At 45.0% G+C, this 23,473-nt stretch overlaps 1 protein-coding gene across 1 annotated transcript in view; it reads right to left on the minus strand.

Annotated features, from left to right (window-relative positions):
• The window catches only part of UQCC1 (ubiquinol-cytochrome c reductase complex assembly factor 1), a 95,419-nt gene that overhangs the window by 4,037 nt on the left and 67,909 nt on the right, over nt 1-23,473 (minus strand). Inside the window, exons 8-9 of the mRNA XM_074969799.1 lie at nt 8,517-8,594; nt 6,657-6,770 (exon numbers count right to left, since the gene is read on the minus strand). Of these exons, the coding sequence (XP_074825900.1) occupies nt 6,657-6,770; nt 8,517-8,594 (192 nt within the window). The remainder of the gene's footprint in view (nt 1-6,656; nt 6,771-8,516; nt 8,595-23,473) is intronic.

Consider the following 23,473-nt stretch of genomic DNA (forward strand, 5'->3'; position numbering starts at 1 on the left):
TAAGCCATGCAGGCTGCACCAGCTTCAATTTCCAAGCTAATTTAAGGTGAGGTCCCATGCAGGGCACATTGCCATCTTGAGGTGACAACGGAATGAATTAACGTAACCCAGCCCACATCCAAAATAAATAGCCGCAGTCTCCTGGCCTGACATAAATTGAGAAAAGCCGCTTGATCACTGCAGCTCTGTGACGGTCTAACAGCAGCTAGGAATCCCGTAATACCCCCAGACTACACATTCCAGTAACAAATGGCAGACACGTGTCTCACGAAGAGGGCTGGAGATAATCCTTGCCACGTTTTACAGATTATAAAACCAGAAGGGACCATTGTGATCATCTAGTCTTACTTCCTGCGTAACACAGGCCAGAGCACATTCCTGAATTAATTCCTGTTTGAACTACAGCATACATTTCAGAAAAACATCCAATCTTGATTTTAAAATAGACAGTGATGGAGAATCCACCACCACGCTTGATAAATTGTTCCAATGGTTAATTACTGTTCCTGTTTAAAAATTACACCTCATTTCCAGTCTGAATTTGTCAAATTTCAACTTCCAGCCATTGGATCTTGTTATACCTTTGTCTGCTGTACTGAAGAGCTCATTGTCGAATATTTATTCGATGTGTAGGTACTTATACACTGTGATCCATAACCTCCTCTTTGTTAAGCTAAATAGATGGAGTTCCTTGAGTCTATCACTATAAGAAGTTTTTCCATCCTTTAATCAGTCTCATAGCTCTTCTCTGAATCCTGTCCAGTTTATCAACATCCTTTTTGAACTGCAGTCACCAAAACTAAACCCAGTATTCCAGCAGCAGTCACACCACTGCCGAATACTGAGGTAATGTAACCTTCCTTCTCCTACTCAAGATTCTGATGTATGCATCCAAGGATCAAATTAGCCCCTTTGGTCACAGCTTTGCACTAGGATTTCATGTTCAGCTGATTATCCAGCATGACCTTCACCCCAAGTATTTTTCAGAGTCACTGCTTCTCACGATAGAGTCACCCATTCTGTAAGTATGGCCTACGCTCTTTGTTCCTGGGTGTATAACTTTACATCTGGCTGTATTAAAGTGCATATTGTTTGCTTGTGTCCAGTTTACCAAGTAATCCAAATCACTCTGAATCAGTGACCTGTCCTTTTTATTATTTACCACTCCCCCAGGTTTTGGTATTATCTGCAAACTTTATCAGGAATGATTTTGCATTTACTTCCAGGTCATTGATTAAAATGTTAAATAGCATAGGGCCAAGAACCGATCCCTGCTAGAAACACACTTGCTTGATGATTCCTCATTTACAATTACATTTTGAGACCTGTCAATTAGCCAGTTTTAATACATTTAGTGTGTCACATTAATTTGTATTGTTCTAGATTTTTAAGCATCATTTTGAATGGTACCAAGTCAAGTGCCTTTCAGCATTCTAAGTATATTACATTATTACTGTTATCTTTATCAACCAAATGTAATCTCATTAAAAAAAATGATATCAAGGTAGTTTGACAGGGTATATTTTCCATAAATCCATGTTGATTGACAATTATATTATCTTCCTTTAATTCTTTATTAATTGAGTCCTGTATCAACTGTTCTGTTATTTTGCCTGGGATTGATGTCAGGCTGACAGGCCTATAATTACCCCTTTTAAATACTGGCACAGCATTAGCTTTCTTCTAGAACTTCCCCAGTGTTCTAAGACTTGTTGATTTTCAATATTAACCATCCAATGAGCCCCTCCGCCAGCTCTTTTAAAACTCTTGTATGCAAATGGATAAATGGAAATGCAACATGCATTTGCCAAAGTTAGATCATGCCAGATTAACCCAATATCCTTCTTTGAGAAGAAAACTGATTTTTTAGATGGGGGACATGCAGTCAATCTTGTACACTTCGACTTCAGTAAAGCATTGGACATGGTATGGGAAATTATTAATAAAATTAGAGAAGATGGTGATTAGTACAAGAATTTTAAGGTGGGTAAGGAACTGATTAACGAGCAGAAGGCTGGACTGGAGGGAGGTTAGTAATGGAGTTCCTCAAGGATCGATCTTGGGACTGATCCTATTTAATATATTTTATTAATGACCTTGGCACAAAAAGTAGGAGTGTGCTAATGAGATTTGCTGATGATACAAAGTTGGGAGGCATCATTCATACAGAGGAGGATCAGTATATTAAACAGGAAGAACTGGGTGACTCTGAAAGCTGAAGTAAAAGAAATGAGATTAAATTTAATAGTACAAAGTACAAGGTCATGCACATAGGATCTAAAAATAAAAACTTTTGCTATAAAGTGGGGGCTCATCAGCTGAAGTGACAGAGGAGGAGAGAGACCTGTGTGTATAAGCTGATCACAGAATGACTATGAGCACCAAATGTGATGCGACCATGAAAAAGGCAAATGTATTCCTAGAATGTATCAGGGAGGCATTTCCACCAGACATAGAGAAGTATTAACGCCATTGTACAAGGCACTAGTAAGACCTCATTTGGAATACTGTGTACAATTCTGGTCACCCATGTTCCAGTAATCTATTTCAAGAGTCAAACAGGTGCAGAGAAGAGCTATTAGGATGATCAGGGGAATGGAGGGTCTCTAAGGGTCTTACCGTCGCTAAATAAAGTTATTGTTTCTGTTAGTTCTCTAGTTTTTATACAAGGGTGACATACCTCAATGGGTAGGTCCTAGGGATCAAGGAAGAACGGAAACAGGAGAAGCAAAGAGAGGGAGTTTGCCTGGGGAAAGTTCCCACAGAGTTTTTGCCTTTCAGGCTTCTGTGAGCAGTAAATACAACATCTGAAGAGAGACTCTTAGAAGGAAGGCAATATGGATAGTAAGCTATCAGCTGTTGTGACCTGCACAGGATGTGCCATGTTTTTCTTTCTTCCAGAGAATAGAAGCGACTTTGTCTGTACGAAGTGCAAGCTGGTCTCTGTATTGAAAGAGAAGGTTAAAGGGCTAGAGACCCAAGTATCAACCCTGCATTGCATCAGAGAAAATGAAGACTTTCTGGATAGACGTCAGCGTTTGGTACTGCAGGCACAGCATGATGAAGAATCAGAGAGGGCAGTGCAGAATTCGGAATAAAACTAGCAGCACGTGACTTCCAGAAGAAGAAAGAGGAGAACCCACGTACCCCCAGTGCAGATACAGGTAAGAAACTGTTTTCAGGCTTTCTGCACAGGTACTATGGTGGAGAATGGTTTGGAAGAGCCATCTGAGGGAAGGGATGAGAAGGAGACATCATCGACCGAAAGGCATGGGATGCACTGTCCTAGAGATGGGGGTTCTACGACCACCACTCCCAAGAGGAGGAGATGGGTGGTGGTGGTCGGGGACTCCCTCCTAAGGGGGACAGAGACATCCATCTGCCGTTCAGACCGGGAAACTCGAGAAGTGTGCTGCTTGCCTGGTGCTAGAATTCAGGATGTGACAGCGTGTCTGCCAAGACTGATCAAGCCCTTGGACTGCTACCCCTTCCTACTTCTCCATGTTGGCACCAATGATACTGACAAGAATGACCTAGAGCGGGTCACTGCAGACTATCTGGCTCTGGGAACAAGGATAAAGGAGTTTGAGGTGCAAGTCGTGTTCTCGTCCATCCTCCCTGTTGAAGGAAAAGGCCCAGGTAGGGACCATCGAATTGTGGAGGTAAATGTGTGGTTGCGCAGGTGGTGTTGGAGAGAGGGCTTTGGATTCTTTGACCATGGGATGTTCCCGGAAGAAGGATTGCTAGGAAGAGATGGGATCCACCTAAGGAAGAGAAGAAAGAGCATCTTTGCAGACAGGCTTGCTAACCTAATGAGGAGGGCTTTAAACTAGGCTCGCCGGGGGATGGAGACCTAAGCCCTGAGGTAAGTGGGGAAGGGGGATACTGGGAGGAAACACAAGGAGGAGGGTGCAACACAGGAGGCCGCCTGATTCATACTGAGAAAGTACGGCAATCGGCTAGTTATCTTAGGTGCCTGTACACGAACACAAGAAGCCTGGGAAACAAGCAGGAAGAATTAGAAGTCCTGGCACAGTCAAGGAACTATGATGTGATTGGAATAACAGAGATTTAGTGGGGTAACTCACATGACTGGAGCACCGTCATGGATGGGTATAAACTGTTCAGGAAGGACAGGTGGGAGAGAAAAGGTGCGAGAGAAAAGGTGGAAGAGTTGCACTGTATGTAAGAGAGCAGTTTGACTGCTCAGAGCTCCAGTATGAAACTGGAGAAAAGCCTGTTAAGAGACTTTGGGTTAAGTTTAGAGGCAAGATCAACACGAGTGATGTCGTGGTGGGCATCTGCTATAGACCACTAGACTAGGAGGATGAGGTAGATGAGGCTTTCTATGGACAACTAACAGAAGTTTCCAGATAACAGGCCCTGGTTCTCATGGGAGACTTCAATCACCCTGATATCTGCTGGGAGAGCAATACAGCGGTGCACAGACAATCCAGCAAGTTTTTGGAGAGTGTTGGGTACAACTTCCTGGTGCAAGTGCTGGAGGAATCAACTAGGGGCCATGCTCCTCTTGACCTGCTGCTCACGAACAGGGAAGAATTGGTAGGGGAAATAGAAGCGGGTGGCAACCTGGCCAGCAGTGACCATGAGATGGTTGAGTTCAGGATCTTGACAAAAGGAAGAAAGGAAAGCAGCAGAATACGGACCCTGGACTTCAGAAAGACTTTGACTCCCTCAGGAAACTGATGGGCAGGATCCCCTGGGAGGCTAATATGAGGGGGAAAGGACTCAAGGAGAGCTGGCTGTATTTTAAAGAAGCCTGATTGAGGGCGCAGGAACAAACCATCCCGATGTGCAGAAAGAATAGCAAATATCGCAGGCTACCAGCTTGGCTTAACAGAAAAAACAGAGCTTAAACACAAAAAGGAAGCTTACAAGAAGCGGAAACTTGGACAGATGACTAGGGAGGAGTATAAAAATATTGCTTGAACATGCAGCGGTGTAATCAGGAAGGTTAAAGCACAATTGGAGTTGCAGCTAGTAAGGGACGGGAAAGGTAACAAGATGGGTTTCTACAGGTATGTTAGCAACAAGAAGGTCAGGGAAAGTGTGGGACACTTACTGAATGAGGGAGACAACCTAGTGACAGATGATGTGGAAAAAGCTGAAGTACGGTATGCTTTTTTGGTCTCGGTCTTCACAGACAAGGTCAGCTCCCAGACTGCTGCACTGGGCAGCACAATATGGGGAGGAGGTGAGCAGGTGAAAGAACAGGTTAAGGACTATTTAGAAAGGCTGGACTTGCACAAGTCCAAGGGGCCGGAAAAGAAGAATGAGGGGGGATTTGATAGCAGCCTTCAACTACCTAAAGGGGGGTTCCAAAGAGAATGGAGCTTGGCTGTTCTCAGTGGTGGCAGATGACAGAACGAGGAGCAATGGTCTCAAGTTGCAGTGGGGGAGGTCTAGGTTGGATATTAGGAAAAACTATTTCACTAGGAGGGTGATGAAGCACTGGAATGGGTTACCTAGGGATGTGGTGGAATCTCCATCCTTAGAGGTTTTTAAGGCCCAGCTTGACAGAGCCCTGGCTGGGATGATGTCGTTGGGGTTGGTCCTGCTTTGAGCAGAGGGTTGGACTAGATGACCTCCTGAGGTCTCTTCCAACCCTAATTTTCTATGATTCTATGAAAGTGGATCTTCCTCAAAATGAGAGGGAGAAACTGCAATGCTTACTCTGCTCCTGGTGGTCTCAACCTTCCTGAAAAGAGTGAGAAGCTGTGGTGGGCTTCAGAAGGCTCTTTGTGTCAACAGCATTTTATGCCCATTTAAAACTGAAAGTAGCTATGGCAAGAACAACTTGCCATAACAGTGGAAGGGAATCTTTGTAAAAAGTCTATATGGTCACTCACTTCTGAAAATATGCTGGAGCGTTTCATGGACTTCTGGAGATTAGGGGCAGCAGGAGCAGCTACAGCAGCAATTCTGCCTGCTGTGCTTTCTGTCCTTATGGTTCTCCACCCTGCCTGTGTGAAACATATGTATCGGCAAGTCACATGTGTGATGAATTGGTGAAATGTGGAAACCTGTATTTTGGTGTGCCACACCATAATTCACGGATTATTATGTCTTTTAAGTCCAAACAATGTTTTAAAAGCTGATTTCTCATTACGAGCAGCTGTATGTGTAGTAAAGCCCAGAGTGTTTCAGATTTCTTGTAAAATGGGTCCAAAAAAGTGAGACAATCTCGTGAGAAATATGGAAAGAGATTATTCTGGATCTCTTATTATTCTTTCAGTCTCAATCCATTTTTATCAAACCACCATGAACTGAAATACCAGCCAAAGTTCACATCCTTAATTCCATTATTTTGCCACTTGTATAGGTGTTTTAGAAACTAAAGGTTTAAAATTCCTGCTAAATGAAAACCTCTACCTCAACCTTAACTCTGAAGCTGTGACCAACTCCAGCATAAGAAAGCAAATCTTCCAGGGAGAGACCCAAGGCACCAAGCTCCAGTAGAGGGAAGGGATTAAGACATTGTCACGTGGGAGGGAAACTGGAACAGGATTTTATGAAACTCTTGGTCAATCTCATTTCTGTAATCAGCCCTGTGCAATGTTGTTTGGTAAGCAAGCAATACAAAGTTTACTTTCCTAGGAACAGTAAGAGAGGCTCTGCTCTGAACTACTGCCCACCTGTTTGCGCACATACTCCACTAGCAGTTCCAGCTGCTTGGGGTCCTCACAGTGCTTGTTGAAAAAGTTTCTCCAAAGGGCTGCTGCCAGTACATGGTCATCAGACAAAATCCCCTAAAACAAGGAGCGAGAGAGAAGGATTGGACACTGTACACGGCGAGAATGTAAACAACAAGCAGAAAACCTGGGTGAGATTTAACTACCTGTTGTCTGACCAGATCTTTTCAGTTTATTACACATCTCTTACAGCCCCATACTGTTGGAGTTGCAGTCTCTTTTTTGCATCTTTTTCACATTCCAAGCGTTGAGTCCAACACAGCTACAATATACACTGCAATATACACCACACATCTGCCTCTCCCTGAGGCTTGTGTAGTGTCTCAACACAACAGTCCAAAAGAAATGGCTGGATGAGTGGATTCTGGAGAAAACACGTGCTGGTAAACCAGTTTTCTCTCTTTTTGGATCACTGCCGCAAAGCCTTACTCCTTATGAGAGTAGAGACCATTGCTGCACAGTATGGGGGGGTGGGGGGGGAGCGTGATGACTTTTGGCAAGGACAGGAGCTAAAGGGCATATAACATAACTGTTGCAGAGAAGGCCACTAAGGTGCTGCTGTTCACCTCAGCCTGTGATGCAAGACCACAGGGTAATTCCATGACATTTAGGCCTATCTGGATTTTTTTAGTTAATTTTCACTGGCAGATGTCTTTGCTGGATTCAGATCTGTAACGCTTCTTTGTCTGTGTTTGTCATAACCTCTGCTGTCTGTCTAGATTATATGGTGACCATCCCTGCAACATCTGAATGCCTGTCCTCTGCTGAGTGCTGCCATCAGGCGTGCATTAGGCAAAAATTACCTTAACATTAAAGACCAATATTTGCCTTTAATCTAACAAGACATTTGTGGGTTTTTTAAAAAAAGAGAGAGACAGACACACACATTTACATCCCCTGGCTACACTTAAAAATCAATAAAAGGAAAGATCTTGAAGCATCCTGCTGCCCAATACGTTGTGGAACTCACTGTTTATAAGGCAAACAGCAAAATAAAGAACTAAAGTAAATGATTATGTGAATGAGTACAGCCCCTGAGTGCAGTGACATCAGCTCAGGCAAAAGAAATAACACACTTTGCCCTTAACGTAGTGCCTTCGGAGAGTCGCACAGCCCTTACACACATCAGGGCATTTTTACCCTTCTGGGTCATTAGACAGGCTCAATAAATAGCATATCCACTGTACATCTGGATCAGCTAAGGCACTGAGGGGGGAAGTGACTTGCCCAAGGTTAGACAATAAGTCTGTGGCAGAGCCAAGAAGAGAACCTAGACCTCCTGCCACTCAGGCTATGGCTACACTAGAGAGCTTGCAGCGGTGCAGCTGCACTGATGCAAGTTCTCTGTGTAGCTGCTCTAAGCTGTCGACTTAATTAATCCACCCCCAACGAGCAGCAGTAGCTATGTAGCTCTCCCGCTGACAGTGCTGTCCACACCAGCGCTTAGGTCGGTGTAATTTATGTCACTTGTGGAGGGGGGGTGGCTTATTCACACCCCTGAGCAACATAACTTATACTGACATACGTGGTAGCGTGGACATAGCCTCAGTTGTGTGCCTCAGCCAGCGGACCATGCTGTCGCTCCTAGAAGGGCTCTCATTAGTCAGGTTTCAAAGCTCAAACTGATCACAACAGCTACGTCAGGAAGAATTCTGTCCCCGCTGTGCTATGATGTGTAGTCTGGGTGTTTTACTCCTTCCTGTGAAGCACCTAGCTTCCAGCGCCACTGGAGAAAACAGTGCATTAGACGGTCTATGCCGTCTGCCACCTGGTCTGTAGGCAGGGTCGACTGTATGCTCTTACCTCATCATATCCAAATATAGCTGCATAGAAATTTTCTGTCATGCTTCTCATACTTTCTTTTAGAGTAACAGAATCAATCTGAAAAATAAAACAACAACATAATCTGTACAGGTCCTGAGAGATGGGAGCAGCGAGAGCAGTGTGGTCCGGGGGGGTCGGGGCAGAGGGAAGGTGAGAGCAGTGTGGGTCGTGGGGTGGGAGGAGAGAGAGCAGTGCAGTCTGTGAGGGGCGGGATTGGAGCGTGAGCTGTGTGGTCCGGGGGGGTCGGGGCAGAGGGAAGGTGAGAGCAGTGTGGGTCGTGGGGTGGGAGGAGAGAGAGCAGTGCAGTCTGTGAGGGGCGGGATTGGAGCGAGAGCAGTGTGGTCCGGGGGGGTCGGGGCAGAGGGAAGGTGAGAGCAGTGTGGGTCGTAGGGTGGGAGGAGAGAGAGCAGTGCAGTCTGTGAGGGGCGGGATTGGAGCGTGAGCTGTGTGGTCCGGGGGGGTCGGGGCAGAGGGAAGGTGAGAGCAGTGTGGGTCGTGGGGTGGGAGGAGAGAGAGCAGTGCAGTCTGTGAGGGGCGGGATTGGAGCGAGAGCAGTGTGGTCCGGGGGGGTCGGGGCAGAGGGAAGGTGAGAGCAGTGTGGGTCGTGGGGTGGGAGGAGAGAGAGCAGTGCAGTCTGTGAGGGGCGGGATTGGAGCGTGAGCAGTGTGGTCCGGGGGGGTCGGGGCAGAGGGAAGGTGAGAGCAGTGTGGGTCGTGGGGTGGGAGGAGAGAGAGCAGTGCAGTCTGTGAGGGGCGGGATTGGAGCGAGAGCAGTGTGGTCCGGGGGGGTCGGGGCAGAGGGAAGGTGAGAGCAGTGTGGGTCGTGGGGTGGGAGGAGAGAGAGCAGTGCAGTCTGTGAGGGGCGGGATTGGAGCGAGAGCAGTGTGGTCCGGGGGGGTCGGGGCAGAGGGAAGGTGAGAGCAGTGTGGGTCGTGGGGTGGGAGGAGAGAGAGCAGTGCAGTCTGTGAGGGGCGGGATTGGAGCGAGAGCAGTGTGGTCCGGGGGGGTCGGGACAGAGGGAAGGTGAGAGCAGTGTGGGTCGTGGGGTGGGGGGAGAGAGAGCAGTGCAGTCTGTGAGGGGCGGGATTGGAGCGAGAGCAGTGTGGTCCGGGGGGGGTCGGGGCAGAGGGAAGGTGAGAGCAGTGTGGGTCGTGGGGTGGGGGGAGAGAGAGCAGTGCAGTCTGTGAGGGGCGGGATTGGAGCGAGAGCAGTGTGGTCCGGGGGGGGTCGGGGCAGAGGGAAGGTGAGAGCAGTGTGGGTCGTGGGGTGGGGGGAGAGAGAGCAGTGCAGTCTGTGAGGGGCGGGATTGGAGCGAGAGCAGTGTGGTCCGGGGGGGTCGGGGCAGAGGGAAGGTGAGAGCAGTGTGGGTCGTGGGGTGGGGGGAGAGAGAGCAGTGCAGTCTGTGAGGGGCGGGATTGGAGCGAGAGCAGTGTGGTCCGGGGGGGTCGGGGCAGAGGGAAGGTGAGAGCAGTGTGGGTCGTGGGGTGGGGGGAGAGAGAGCAGTGCAGTCTGTGAGGGGCGGGATTGGAGCGAGAGCAGTGTGGTTCATGTAGGCTGCGGGGTGGAGAGGTATATGCATTAGAAGCTGGCACGGACTTTGTAGAAATGAAAACTATCGTAAGTGTCTGCCCTGTGTGCTCAAAGGGTAGGAGAGTCCCCAGCCTGGGATGCTCTCTCATTAGTCTCACGTTCCTCCCAATTCCTGTCAACTCCTCCCTGGCCCCAAACTGCCAGTTTCTGTTGCTTCCACAGATTAACAGATATTAAAGCCATTAGCATCATCTAGTCTGACCTCCTGCATAAACACAAGTCACAGAATTTCACCCAGTAATCTGAACAAAATTAACAGTGGTTTGTTTGACAAGTGCCATGCTGATTGGCATTAATTGTGCTACCATCATTTCATTAATACTGGGTGCTTCCATGTCAGACTTTGTATGATATTGCCCAGGTTATCCTTGTACATTATTGCCTCAACATTAGTTTTCACCCCGTCCTCTTGGGCTTCCCCAGTATTCCAAGATTTGTTAAATATTAGCATCAATGGCTCAGAGAGCTACTTGGCCAATTTTTAAAAACTCTTGGGTGCAAGTTACTGGGTTTTTCAGTTTCTCTGATCCTCCTTTTTTGCTTTGTCTCTGCCTCATAGATTTGCAGACTGAATGAGGTGGCTCTGCTAGTGTCCGAGACTGTGCAATCAAACTAAAACTAACATATATGAGCTCAATTCTACAAGGTGCTAAGACTTCTGGAGTGACCCAACAAAGCACTTAAGAATCTGTTAAATTTTAAGCAGGTGAGTAGGTACCCTACAGTCACTGGGGATACCCACAGGCTAAATTTAATCAGATTCCTAAATAATTGCTAGTTTGGGCATAGCTGCTCATCAGCTTGCAGGATTGAGCCCTGTGTCAGCAGAGCTATGAGCTGCCTAAATGTGCTAGGGAGAGCTAGATTGCCAGACACTCAGAGGGATGGCTAAATCATACTCATGCTGGCCTACAAAATACTTACTTCATCTGTACTTTGCTTTTTGTCAATACAAATTGCCCCAAACAGTTTAGAACTAAAACATTTTCTTCACATAGATATAGCTGCATTTTAACTGGCTAGGACTTGGGAAAGATTCTTTCCTATATTGGACCCATATGACAGATTTAAGGGACACTGAGCACTTGTTCTCAGAAGGAGCTCTGACAGGGCCCATTGACAGTATGTGGCGAGAGGGACCAAAAGAGCCCCATATGGTCTCTGCTTATTTGCATCCCTCCAACCTCAGTCACAAACACTTGAGACAGCCTATGTATGGCCAGTGTTCTGGGATATTCTCCTGTGTTCTGCCCAGTCCAGGCAGTTTCCAAACGCTCACATCTAAAAATGTCTCATTTAATTATCTTCAAAACTGTCCAAAATAAATAAATAAAATAAATGCCCCCCCCTCCTCCCATGTGTGACACTGAAGATAGAAGCGAGGATTTTTTAAAAAGATGTTGGGGATCAGTACAGTGTTTAAAAAATTGCTTACTATGGAAAGAGCATTGCTGTTTCGGGGGTTGCAATACCATGTCAAATACAGACACTACACAGCAAAGGAAAATTATGAATACAGCTACAAGAAAATCTCAGAACTCTGATAGCAGCACAGACTGCTGGAGTTTCATCAAAAATGTCACCAAAATCCCCATAATATCCCTATAACCTTAGTGGTTGTGCCTATATAATAGTTGCTCTCTCAAAACTCTAATTATTTTATATAATGCCATCAAATCTATTGTTTATATACTCTTTCATTAAATCACTATCCTTTTTCATAATTTGATTTTTATAAGAATACATGTAGTGCACCCACAAGGAAAATGTTCCTTTTATGTCAGTTACTCATATTTTTCCATTTAAAGGAGCTATTAACATTCATGCAGATATTTTATAGGCCATCAAGATTTGGTGACTGGCTATTACTGAATGTTTAATAAAAAACTAAACAGAAGAAATCAGAGGGCTAAATGATGACTGCAACTCCTGTAATGACTTAATTAAATTTTTATGGAGTACATAAACTATGATGTCACTTCTAGCCAACCACACTCATACTTTCTATGCATGCCAGAGGCCGTGGTTTTTCTCAATAGAACATACTTCTAAATAAGCAGCACTTCTACACTCTAATAGGGGAGCAGGTCTCATGTAACACACTCAATAAATTATCCTTCCATTTTAAAACAAACAAATTCCATGAGTTATAATATATTTGCCATGCACTTTTAATGACATAATAAAAATGTTACCTTAAGGATTACTTAACACATACTACAAATGTTACAGCAGGCAATTGCAAAGGGGTAAAGAAAACAAACAGTCCCATTACAGGGACAAGTCCTGGACTAAACATCCCCAGGGAAGCAACTTACTATATTAAAAACCAAAAGCAGTGGCTTTAGGTTAGTAAGAAATGGATTAACGAAGGAGATAAAGTTAAACAAACATGGCAATAAGTACATCTTAGAGACAAACATTTTGAAATATGAAATATGACTGAGGATGGGGGAGTATCTTAGGCAATAAAATTACATTTAAAGGGCTATCATACTATTTTTGAGGAATGTAGCCAACAATGCATAACTACAAAAAGCTGGAGAAACAGCCTCTCTTACAAAACAAGGGAAGCAAGTAAATCGAAATCAGCGCTCTTTGGAAACCATTCCCTTCTTGATCTTATCTGCTTTCTCACCACTGGCAAACTTCACAGTCTGGCTTTTGACCATGATGACTGCAAGGACTCTTTTGCACTCCAGTCTCAAATAGCAAAGCTGCTAGAGAATTTCAAATGAGTTAAAAATTTATAAAAACAACAAACAACAAAAACAGCGGAGTTCTCCTGGGGTATGGCTCCTTCACACTCTGGAGTGTCCCATCTCAGAGCAGTTACCAGAATCAGGCCATCCATGCACTAATGCCTGTATCCTCACAAATAAAAATCTGTGTTCAAAACAAATTAAGAAAGCTTGGGTGTCCCCCACACCTACACATATGCTTAAAAAAAAGGCAATATCCAGCTAAGGTATCCTGCTTTAACATCATATTCACCACTTTTGCTGAAAGACTGCTCCCTTTATTAACAACTCCCTTATATCTTCAGCATATACGGTAACACAATATACATACCACATTCCTCACTCACACACTAGAATGCAAAATCTTAACTCCAACTTCAGCAACATTAACATACATACTGTTAAACATCCAAGCATTGGTAGAGTGTATGATTCTATGTACCAGTTCTATGATTTTCCTAGGGAGAAGTATGACAGAGGTAAGGTTTTGCATTCTAGTTTGACGGTTAGGAATGTGTGGAGTGTATTCTGTTATTGTATGTGCTGAAGGTGCATTGAAATTGGTCACAGAGGGGCACAATTTCAAAGTGAAACTGAACATAATGTGTGGAGGTTAAAGAGGTACATGAAGAGTTTTTTAAACTGGACATGCCCTTGCTGTTATGAGTTTGTGTTAATGGGTACTGCCCTTAAGTGACATTATAGCAATAGACTAAAAGAGCTCATTCTATACAGCTTAACAAAGAGGAGGTTAAAGGGTGACTTGATTACAGTCTATAAGTATCTGCATGGGAAACAAATATTTAATAATGGGCTCTTCAATCTAGCAGAGATCCAATGGCTGGAAATTGAAATTAGACAAATTCAGACTGGAAATAAGATGTAAATTTTTAACTGTGAGAGTGATTAACCGTTGGAACAACTTACCAAGGGTTGTGGTGGATTCTCCATCAATGACAATTTAAAAATCAATATTGGATGTTTTGCTAAATGATCTACTCTAGGAATAATTTTGGCGGTGTTCTCTGGCCTGTGTTATGCAGGAGGCCAGACTAGATGATCACAATGGTTCCTTCTGGCCTTGGAATCTCTGAACAATAACCTGGGTCTTTGCACCACTTAGATGAACAGGGGCTGTGAGCCTTCAGGGGAAATGGAGATAATGTCTTAGCTAGTTCTTCAAAGTGTTTCCCCTTTCCGAATAGCAGCATTTCAATCTTGCCTCGGCTCAGCTTGAACCAGCTAATCCTCATCCAGGAGCTGATCTCTTGTAGACATAGTCTGCCATCTAAGTAGTGGTGGTAACTGCATACCACTGGCAGCTTTCCTCCCTCCCAGTGGTCTCATGTAGCTATCAAAAAGACAAAGGGATTGTATGGTTCTCTGTGGGACCCTGCAGGTTAGAGCCTTCATTACTCATGGCCCACATACCAATCACAACTCTCTAAACTCTACTGGGAAGGAATGACTGGAGTCACTTAGTGCTGTATTATGTATTCCTGCTATGTCACGTAAGTGGGTTAGCAGAACCTTGCAGTTCACTGTTTCACAGGCTACAGAGAGGTCCAGCAGTATGAGCGTGGAGAACTTACCTGTGTCTACTGCCATGAGATCATCTTTCAGTATCACTAGAGTCATCTTTGTGCTATGCTCTGGTCTGAACACTGATTGTGAGGCTTCCAGTGGCTGATCTCACATTTTGGAGCTTAGCAGTTACTACGTTCTCAATTATCTTGCCCAGGACTGGGAGGTTAGAGACAGGACAGTAGTTGGAGTGTTCTCCAAAGGTTAGTTTCTTGACTACAGGAGAAACTATTGTTGTACCTTTCATGGAGTTTGGTACATGTCCTTCTCTGAAGAAGGCACTGATTATTTCCATTAATAGTGTACATAGTTGCTCTTCACTGGCTTTCACCAGCTAGGAGGGGCATGGATTCATAGATTGTGGCTCTAATATTTTTCAGGGTTTCCTGAGCTTTGGCATGTGTGATGGGGCCAAACTCATTCAGGGTTGGTAGGGTAGATAATACAATCAGGTCCGGGATGGAATTTTCTTTCCCACTTAGCTCCATACATATTCAGTTGATCTTATCAGTAAAATACGCTGACAGCTCTTCACAGCAGTTGACGCTTGGGGCTGCCATCTGGGCTGTGCAGTCTGGGTGACTGAAATAGCCCTGCTGACAGTGACTGTGCTGCATCAATTGCAGAGAAGTAGAAGGCTCATTTTGCTCCTTTATTGCAGTGGCAAAGTTCTGTAAGAGCTGTTTGTGGTGGATAGATTCAGAATCCTTTTTGTGCCACTGGCATTCTAACTTTCTGCCTCTGCCTCATCTGCTGTTGCTCTTCTGTGTACCATGGTGATCTTCTCCACTGGTGAGGGGAGAATGGGCAGTGCAGGACGAAGGCATTGATGGTAATGGACATCAGGTGATTATACTGTTATACTAATTCATCAGCACCTTCTATTTGGGTGGTTTGGTCTCTTACAGTGAGTTTTAAGCCCAGAGGTACAGGAGTCTTGGCGAAGGACAAGCTTTGGTTGTTCACTACTGTAGTGGGAAGGACAGAAGTCTGATCTCTGCCAGCATGAGACCAGTAGCGTGGTATGTTAGTAACTTCTCCAATATCCACTCTTAGGCTGATGCCAGGATCTAGCATATGTCTTGCTATATGTGTGGGTCCAGAGACTGCCTGGGAGAACCCCATGATTTCTACATGGGACATGAAATTAAGTACTACCTTGTCCTTTGCATTGTCTATGTGAAAGTTGAAGTCCCTGAGAGGAGAGAATCTGTGGGATTCCAGTACTATGATGGGCAGCAGCTCTGTAAGTTCCTCCAGAAAGCTGACAGGGTTCCCAGCTGAGGGTCTTTACACCACTAAGAGTCCTAGGAACCTCTCTGTCCTTTGCCCCACAGATCATGTTTTGTTTCTAGGGGGAGCATTTTCTGCATCTCAGACTGGAGGGGAACAGGATTACTACTCTGCCTCCTCTTTCTTTTTTTTCCCTGGTGCATTCTGGAATCTTTCTTGCTTTGGGATATATAGAGTATCCTGTGGAACCAAGCATGTTAGGGTATAATCGAAGGTGGCCTTGAACCATGTCTCAGTGATGTGAGCAAGATTTTCTATACTGACATTTTGTATTCCACCACTATAAGATATAATGGTTATTCCAAATTGTCCAGTACCTCTTCTTCTACTGGAAACACTGTATAAACCTCACTGACACACTGGGGCTCTTTGTCCCCCTGAAACAGTTAGACCATGTACAGAGCTTTAGGAGTCAACTCCTGTCCCTGAGCTAATGGCTCTAGTTCTTTAGCTCAAGCAGTAGTGGCCAATGCTTTCAGAGCCAAACATCCATTAGTTCAGATGCTGCAGCAGACCCATAAACCACTGTCTGTGGTCTATCCCTTAGAGAGTGGCAAAAATAATTCACTGTCTTAACATGGGTTATAACTGCATTTTCAAAAGTCTTCTAGCATCACAGAATAGTAAGCGGTAACAGTATGCCATCTAAAAAAACTCTGTCATTGTGTTGACATAAATATTATGCCATCATCATAGCTTATGCCATCAGTAACATTGTGTCAATATACCTGTGATGCTGACATCCAAAAATAGTAACTTCTTAAACCTTAATAACTATGAATAAAAACATGTTGCAACTTTTAACGAATATTCTTGCCAACTACTCATAGCGAAGAATAACACACATTTAATTTCCTACTTCAGACTGCTCTAAGACTTTTTCATTTTTTTAAAAGGAGTCTGAAGAGAAATGAGAAACTGGAATAACTGTGGTCATGTGATGCTTTTTGAACTCGTTACAGCAAGTGTCAGACTGGGTTTCAAAATTCAAGCAGTTCATAAACAAAAATAAGCATTTGAAATTGACACTATAATTCAAAACAGATTTTACAGAATTTGTTTTCACCTCTGTTAAAATGAAAATCACTGAGCAACTTTAACGATGGTGGCTCAGTCACCCCACCACAATGGTACGGACAGATCATCCATTTGGGTTCCATATGCAGAACTGAAATATTTATTGAATACACCTGGATTTTCTGCACCATTATTGACAATTTTACCATTCCCATAAAATAATGGAGCTACACCATTACTATGATTCCTCCCCCCTGCCCCCCGATATGCCTTAAAAACCTTGTCTTTAACTCTACATAGATATTTCATTGATACCTTTAACTTTTTGTCTACCCTGCATTTCTTAACTTTAGATTTACATTAATTGCCATCTTCCTCCTCTTCCCCCCGTCTGCTATATAACGATTTATTGTTCTTTAGTATACCTTTCACATCTGCTTAAGCAGATTTATTTTATACACTGAAATAGCCGCTTTTTTTTTTCTGGCTAAGGAATTGTGGCTTTTTGGGCATCGAGCAAAATTCTTAAACAACTCCGAATTTTTGTTCATGCTTTTCAGTTTTATTTTTTCCCCCAAACACATTTTGCTCATTATTCTTTTTGGCACAAATATAGGGGGACTGTATTCTTTTTGGCACAAAATGAGTCTACCAGGTCCTGATCACATGTATCTAAGCAACCACTAATATTTTGTTGAGTAATCACTTCATCTTTATCCATCATAATGAAATTTAATATTGAAACAAATCTAAACATTACAGGGATATTGTACTTATCCCCAAACCAAACTTTACAAACCCAAGAAACGCTGAGTTAAGGTTACACTTAAAATGAATACAAATATTTTAAGGTATGGAAATACACAATTAAGGTACAAAAACACAATTTACTCTGCCCCGTAGTGATGCCACAATGATTAAGGCATTTTAAATGCTTGTGGTCTCAGATTAGATTAAACTCAGTTTCAAAGACACAGGTGTTTCATATTTTTGCCCTTCATGCCACTATGTAAATCCTTTCTTCCTTTGAACCTAGAAGGGAATACACAATAATTTCTTAGGCCTGCATCTATGGTGTACATAGTAGCCTGAGAATGCAAGATGAGCTAGCACTGGGCCTGCAGTGTCAACAATGTTTCTAAGATACAGACCAGGATGGGTGACCCATTGGTAATATGATTGTGGAGAGACTACTCATGAATGTTGTTTTGATCCGCATGAGGCTGAGGTCTTCTCTGTTCCAACTTTATCTCAATGTCCATGAGTTGGCTGTTTGCTTAGTATGCTCAATTCTAACTAGTTGTCTGCTGATCTTTCCAGGTATAGACTGGTTCCTTCTTTGTACAGTTCTTCCTGTTCTGATTTGTACCAGGGACAGATATAGGCTAATGCAGGGGTGGGCAAACTATCCGGCCCCTCAGGGCTTTGGATCCAGCCCACGGGATTGCCCTCCCGTGGTACCCCCGGCCCCGCGCCACTCTCAGAAGCGGCCAGCATGACACCCCTGGGGCGGGAGCGGGGTAGGCAGAGGGCTTCGTGCATTGCCCTTGCCTCCAGGCACCACCCCCCACAGCTCCCATTGGTCGGGAACGGGGAATTGCGGCCAATGGGAGCTTCGGGGGAGGTACCTGGAGGCATGGCATGGGCAGCGCACGGAGCCCTGTGCCCCCCCCCCCCCCGGGGCCACGCAGGGACGTGGTTCCGGCTGCTTCCCGGCGTGGCGTGGCGTGGGGCCAGGGCACGCATGCAGGGAGCCAGGCCGGAGCCCAAACCCCTCCTGCACCCAGCCCCCCAACTCCCTGCCCATGCCCCGCACCCCTCGTGCACCCCAACTCCCTGCCCTGAGCCCCCTGCTGCATCCTGCATCCCCATGCATCCCAACTCCCTGCCCTGAGCCCCCGTCACACTCCTGCACCCCAACCCCCGTCCTGGGCTCCCTCCCGCAGTCCGCACCTCTCCTGCACCCCTGCCCTGAGCCCCCTCCTGTACTCCGCACCCCCCTGCACCCCAAATCCCTTCCCTGAGCCCCCTCATACACCCCACACCCCCCTCTGCCCCAATCCCTTGCCCTGAGCCCGTTCCTGCACACCGCACCCCCTCCCATACCCCGCACTCCCTCCCACACCCCAACCCCCTGCCCCAGCCCTGCATACAATTTTCCCACCCAGATGTGGCCCTCGGCCCAAAAAGTTTGGCCACCCCAGGGCTAGTGGATGATCTGAAGTAACACAGATCACACTGCTGACCTGAGCATCAAAACTGGATCAGGACAGACTAATCTGTGTGAAAGAAAATGCTGCCTTTGGCACAGTTTATAACCTACTCATGAGTTTCTAGACACAACAGCACCTTCCTCACTGGCAGGACTGATTCCTCTTTGACTGCTCATACCAACCAATTATCCAGATAAAGGTGGATGAAGAGATGCTCGCTTCAGGAAGCTGAAGCTTGAGCCACGGCATTAGTAAATGGCAGGACACCACAGCCCTTCAGAAGGAAACAATCACTAGTTCTTACCCAGAATTTAGAATCAAAAATATCTGGTGGACTGGATAGATGAGATGATACTGGTTAGGAACAGGAAGTCATCCAGACTGACTGCAAGGTTTTCATCCAACAGTTCAACTCCCAGAGAAGGGAGTTTACTTTAGACAAATCCAGAATGGGGTAAAAACTGCCAAATGTCATGGAAATTAATGAGTAATCCATGTGCCTGCTTCATGATGGGGCCCTCTACTGCTGCTCTGACCTTTATCAGATGACTCAGGCCTGGGCAAATTCTATGCCATTAAGAACACCTAATTCTGAAAATCATCACTGCAGCCACCATGACCTATCTGCTGTATCCATACTTGGCCCACTGGGCCTCCCAGCACACATCCGACCTTGCCTGCCCTGTCCATGCGTGACCCACTGGGCCTCCCATCACACATCCTACCATGCCTGTCCTGTCAGTGTGTGACCCATTGGGCCTCCCATCACAAAGCCTACCATGAGTTCTGTATTTGTGCCAGACTTGAGACTTCATCATCTGAATCATCACACTGATTTCAGCTTCCGTACACTGATAGTTTGCACTTTTCCGTTTCACTCATAGGCAGAGAAAAACCTGATTTCCCTAAGCACTCCTCCTCCCCAGAGTATCACACATATGCAAGCCACAGAACAGTTAACAGTTAAATATTTTCTTGCCAGTATTTTAAGAGTGCAGAAGGTTCCAAATTGCTGGTAAAATAAACAATGCCAGACTGTGAAAACTCCTGGCTGCCATGTTCTCTGATGTTAACAAGAGTTTCTTTATTACTGTAACCTTTCTGAAGTGAATAAAAATTATTTCTCTTCCCTAGTTCTGCCCTCAAGTAAAAGGCAAGGGAGGAAAGTGAACCCTGAAGAAAGTTGCACAGTAAGAGCTCCAGAATGCTGGGGATGGCTTGTTCAAACAGGTTGTTTCAAAGACAGCATTTATCATAATCATAGAAAATACTGAAGTTTCCAGTATAACTCCTGTATTTCATTCAGACTTGGTACTGTTGTGAATAAGCAAACTCCAAAGGCTCCTAAATAAATGATCAGGGATATAAAGGGTTAAAGTCTCTTTACACACCGTTTACTGAAAAGGACCAAAAGACGTAGATTAAACCTGGACCGGGCAACATTCTCTTCCTCTAGCCCAAGCACAGAAAAAGATGGTCTCGTCCAGTGGTTTTCAAACTTTTTTTCTGGGGACCCAGTTGAAGAAAATTGTTGATGCCCGCAACCCCACGGAGCTGGGGATGAGGGGTTTGGGGCATGGGAGGGGCTCAGGCCTGGGACAGAGGGTTGGGATGCGAGGGTGAGGGCTGTGGGGATGGGGCCGGGAATGAGGGGGGCACGGGGTTGGGGTGCAGGAGGGGGTCAGGGCTCTGGGCTGGGGAGGAGGGTGTTGGGGTTCAGGAGGGGCTCTGGGTTTGGGGGGGTGCCTCAGGCAGGGGATTGGGGTGCAGGCACAAACTTACCTTCGGCAGCTCAGCGGTGCAGTCAGGATGCACTGCGGGCCACGCTGCACCCCGGAAGCAGCCAGCAGCGGGTCTAGCTCCTAGGCAGGGGCCAATGGGAGTGCGGAGCCAGTGCTCGGGGCAGGGACAGCACACAGAGAGCCCCGTGGCCCCCCTGCCTAGAATAGGGTGACCAGATGTCCCGATTTTTTTGGGACAGTCCCGATATCTGGGGATTTTTCTAGGTGCCTATTACCCCCCACTCACTGTCCCAATTTTTCATACTTGCTATCTGGTCACCCTAGCCTAGATGCCAGACCGCTGCTGGCCAATTACACGGCACAGCGCGGTGTCAGAAAAGGTAGGCACTAGCCTGCGTTAGCTGGACAGCCCTGCCAATGGGACTTTTAATGTCCCGGTCGGCAGTGCTGACCAGAGCAAGGTGACCCAGCGCCTTACATGCCATGACCCAGTACTGGGTCTCGACCCACAGATTGAAAAACACTGGTCTAGTCTACTATGAAACACAAAAGGACATATTTAGGACATCTTGAGTCTCACACACTGCTTTCTAGCTCCTTGACATGCAGATCTGGCTTTCAAGATCCATAGGCAAGACCCCTCTTGATTTTGGGGGCTCCATAAATGTCTAGACTAACTTAGGCTTTCATGTATAAAAAGAGAGCTGTTAGCCCTTTTTATTGTAACCAACAAGATATAAACCAATTGCCACTCATGGTGATTTCCTCTAAAAATCACTAATTATTCACAATCATTCTTCTGCCACATAGGACTGATCTTTGGAGCCATGAGATCAGTTCTCATGTTTCTGAAGGTCCCAACCCAATTTTTGCTCCAGGTGGAGGGGCCATCCAGATGGCTTCCAACTAAACTAGGTTGTGAAAGCCCTATCTTCTAGTCACACATTAGCTAGCTGCATGCAGCTGAGATGGCTCCTTTAATTAGCAGCCACTGCAGCCTCTAGGCTGAACAGAACAGAATATAGACGGCATCATGGTACAGATCCTGTAAACTAAGTACAGGAATGCAAGAAACCCCTGTGTTCTAATCCCAGTTCTGACATGCTGTGGTTTCGGTCACTTCATTTCATTTTTCGGCATTTGTTTTTATATTTGTAAAATGGGAATAATGCTACTCAGCTACTTACAGGAGTGTAGTGACAATTAACTAGTTAATGCTGCTAAACAGCAATGCTAAGTGCTATTAGAAAGACAACAAGGAGGAATGGAGGAAGACCATAAATAAGCTGTTGAATACAGTAGGAGTAAAAAGGATGGAGATAAAAATGTAGGGAGCAAAGAAAGAGACAATATAACCCTGGACAATAACTGATGACCTCAAGAAGGGTGAGGTGTTTAATGCCTATTTTGCTTCCTCCTGCACTAAAAAGGTTAACGGTGACCAGATACTCAACACAAGGAACGCAAACCAAAATAGGGAAAGAACAGGTTAAAGAATATTTAAGATAAAGTTAGATGTATTCATGTTGGTCAGGTCTGATGAAATTCATCCTAGAGTACTTAAGGAACTACCTGAAGCAACCTTGGAACCGTTAGCAATTATCTTCAAGAACTCATGGAGGATGGGTGAGGTTCCAGAGGACTTGACAAGGGCAAACATAGTACCTGTCTTTCTATAAAGGGGAAAAAAAGAGGACTCTGAGAATTATAGACCAGTCAGCTAACTTTGATACCTGGAAAGATACTGGAACAAATTATTTAACCATCAATTTGTAAGCATTTAGCGGATAATAGGGTTATAAGGAATAGCCAACATGGATTTGTTAAGAACAAATCAGGCCAAACCAACCTAATTTTCTTCTTTGACTGGGTTACTGGCCTAGTGGATGGGGGGACGCCAGAGATAGGATATATCTTGGTTTTAGTAAGGCTTTTAACACAGTCCCACATGAGAGTCTCATAAGCAAACAAGGAAAATGTGCTCTAGATGAAATTATTATAAAGTGGGTGTACAACTGGTTGGAAGACTGTACTCAGAGTAGTTATCAATGGTTTGCTGTCAAACTGGGAGTACATAGCAAGTGGGATTCCACCAGGGTCAGTCCTGGGCCTGGTACTCTTCAATATTTTCATTGAAGACTTGATAATGAAGTGGAGAGTATGATTACAAAACTTGCAGACGACACCAAACTGGGAGGGGTTACAAGCACTTTGGAGAACAGGATTAGGATTAGAATTAAAAATGACCTTGATAAATTAGAGAATTGATCTGAAATCAACAAAGTGAAATTTGATAAAGACAAGTGCAAAGTATTACCCTTAGGGAGGAAAAATCAAATGCACAACTACAAAATAGGGAAAAACTGTCTATGTGGCAATACTGATGAAAAGAATCTGGGGATTATAGTGGATCACAAATTGAATATGAATCAATGTGATGCAGCTGCAAAAAGGGCTAATAACAGGACTGTCATATGTAAGTCATGTGAGGTAACTGGCCCACTTTACTGAGCGCTGGTAAGGCCTCAGCTGGAGCACTGTGTCCAATTCTGACAGTTTAAGAAAGATGTGGATAAAACGGAGAGAGTCCATAAGAGACCAACAAAAATGATAAAATGTTTAAAAAACCTGACCTGTGAGGAAAGGTTAAAAAAACTGAGCATGTTTAGTCTGGAGAAAAGAGGACTATGGGGAGACCTGATAATAGTCTTCAAATATGTTAAGGGCTGTTATAAAGAGGATGGTAACCATTTTCCA

This window comes from Natator depressus, chromosome 13, assembly GCF_965152275.1.
Source record: "Natator depressus isolate rNatDep1 chromosome 13, rNatDep2.hap1, whole genome shotgun sequence".
Lineage (NCBI taxonomy): Eukaryota > Metazoa > Chordata > Testudines > Cheloniidae > Natator > Natator depressus.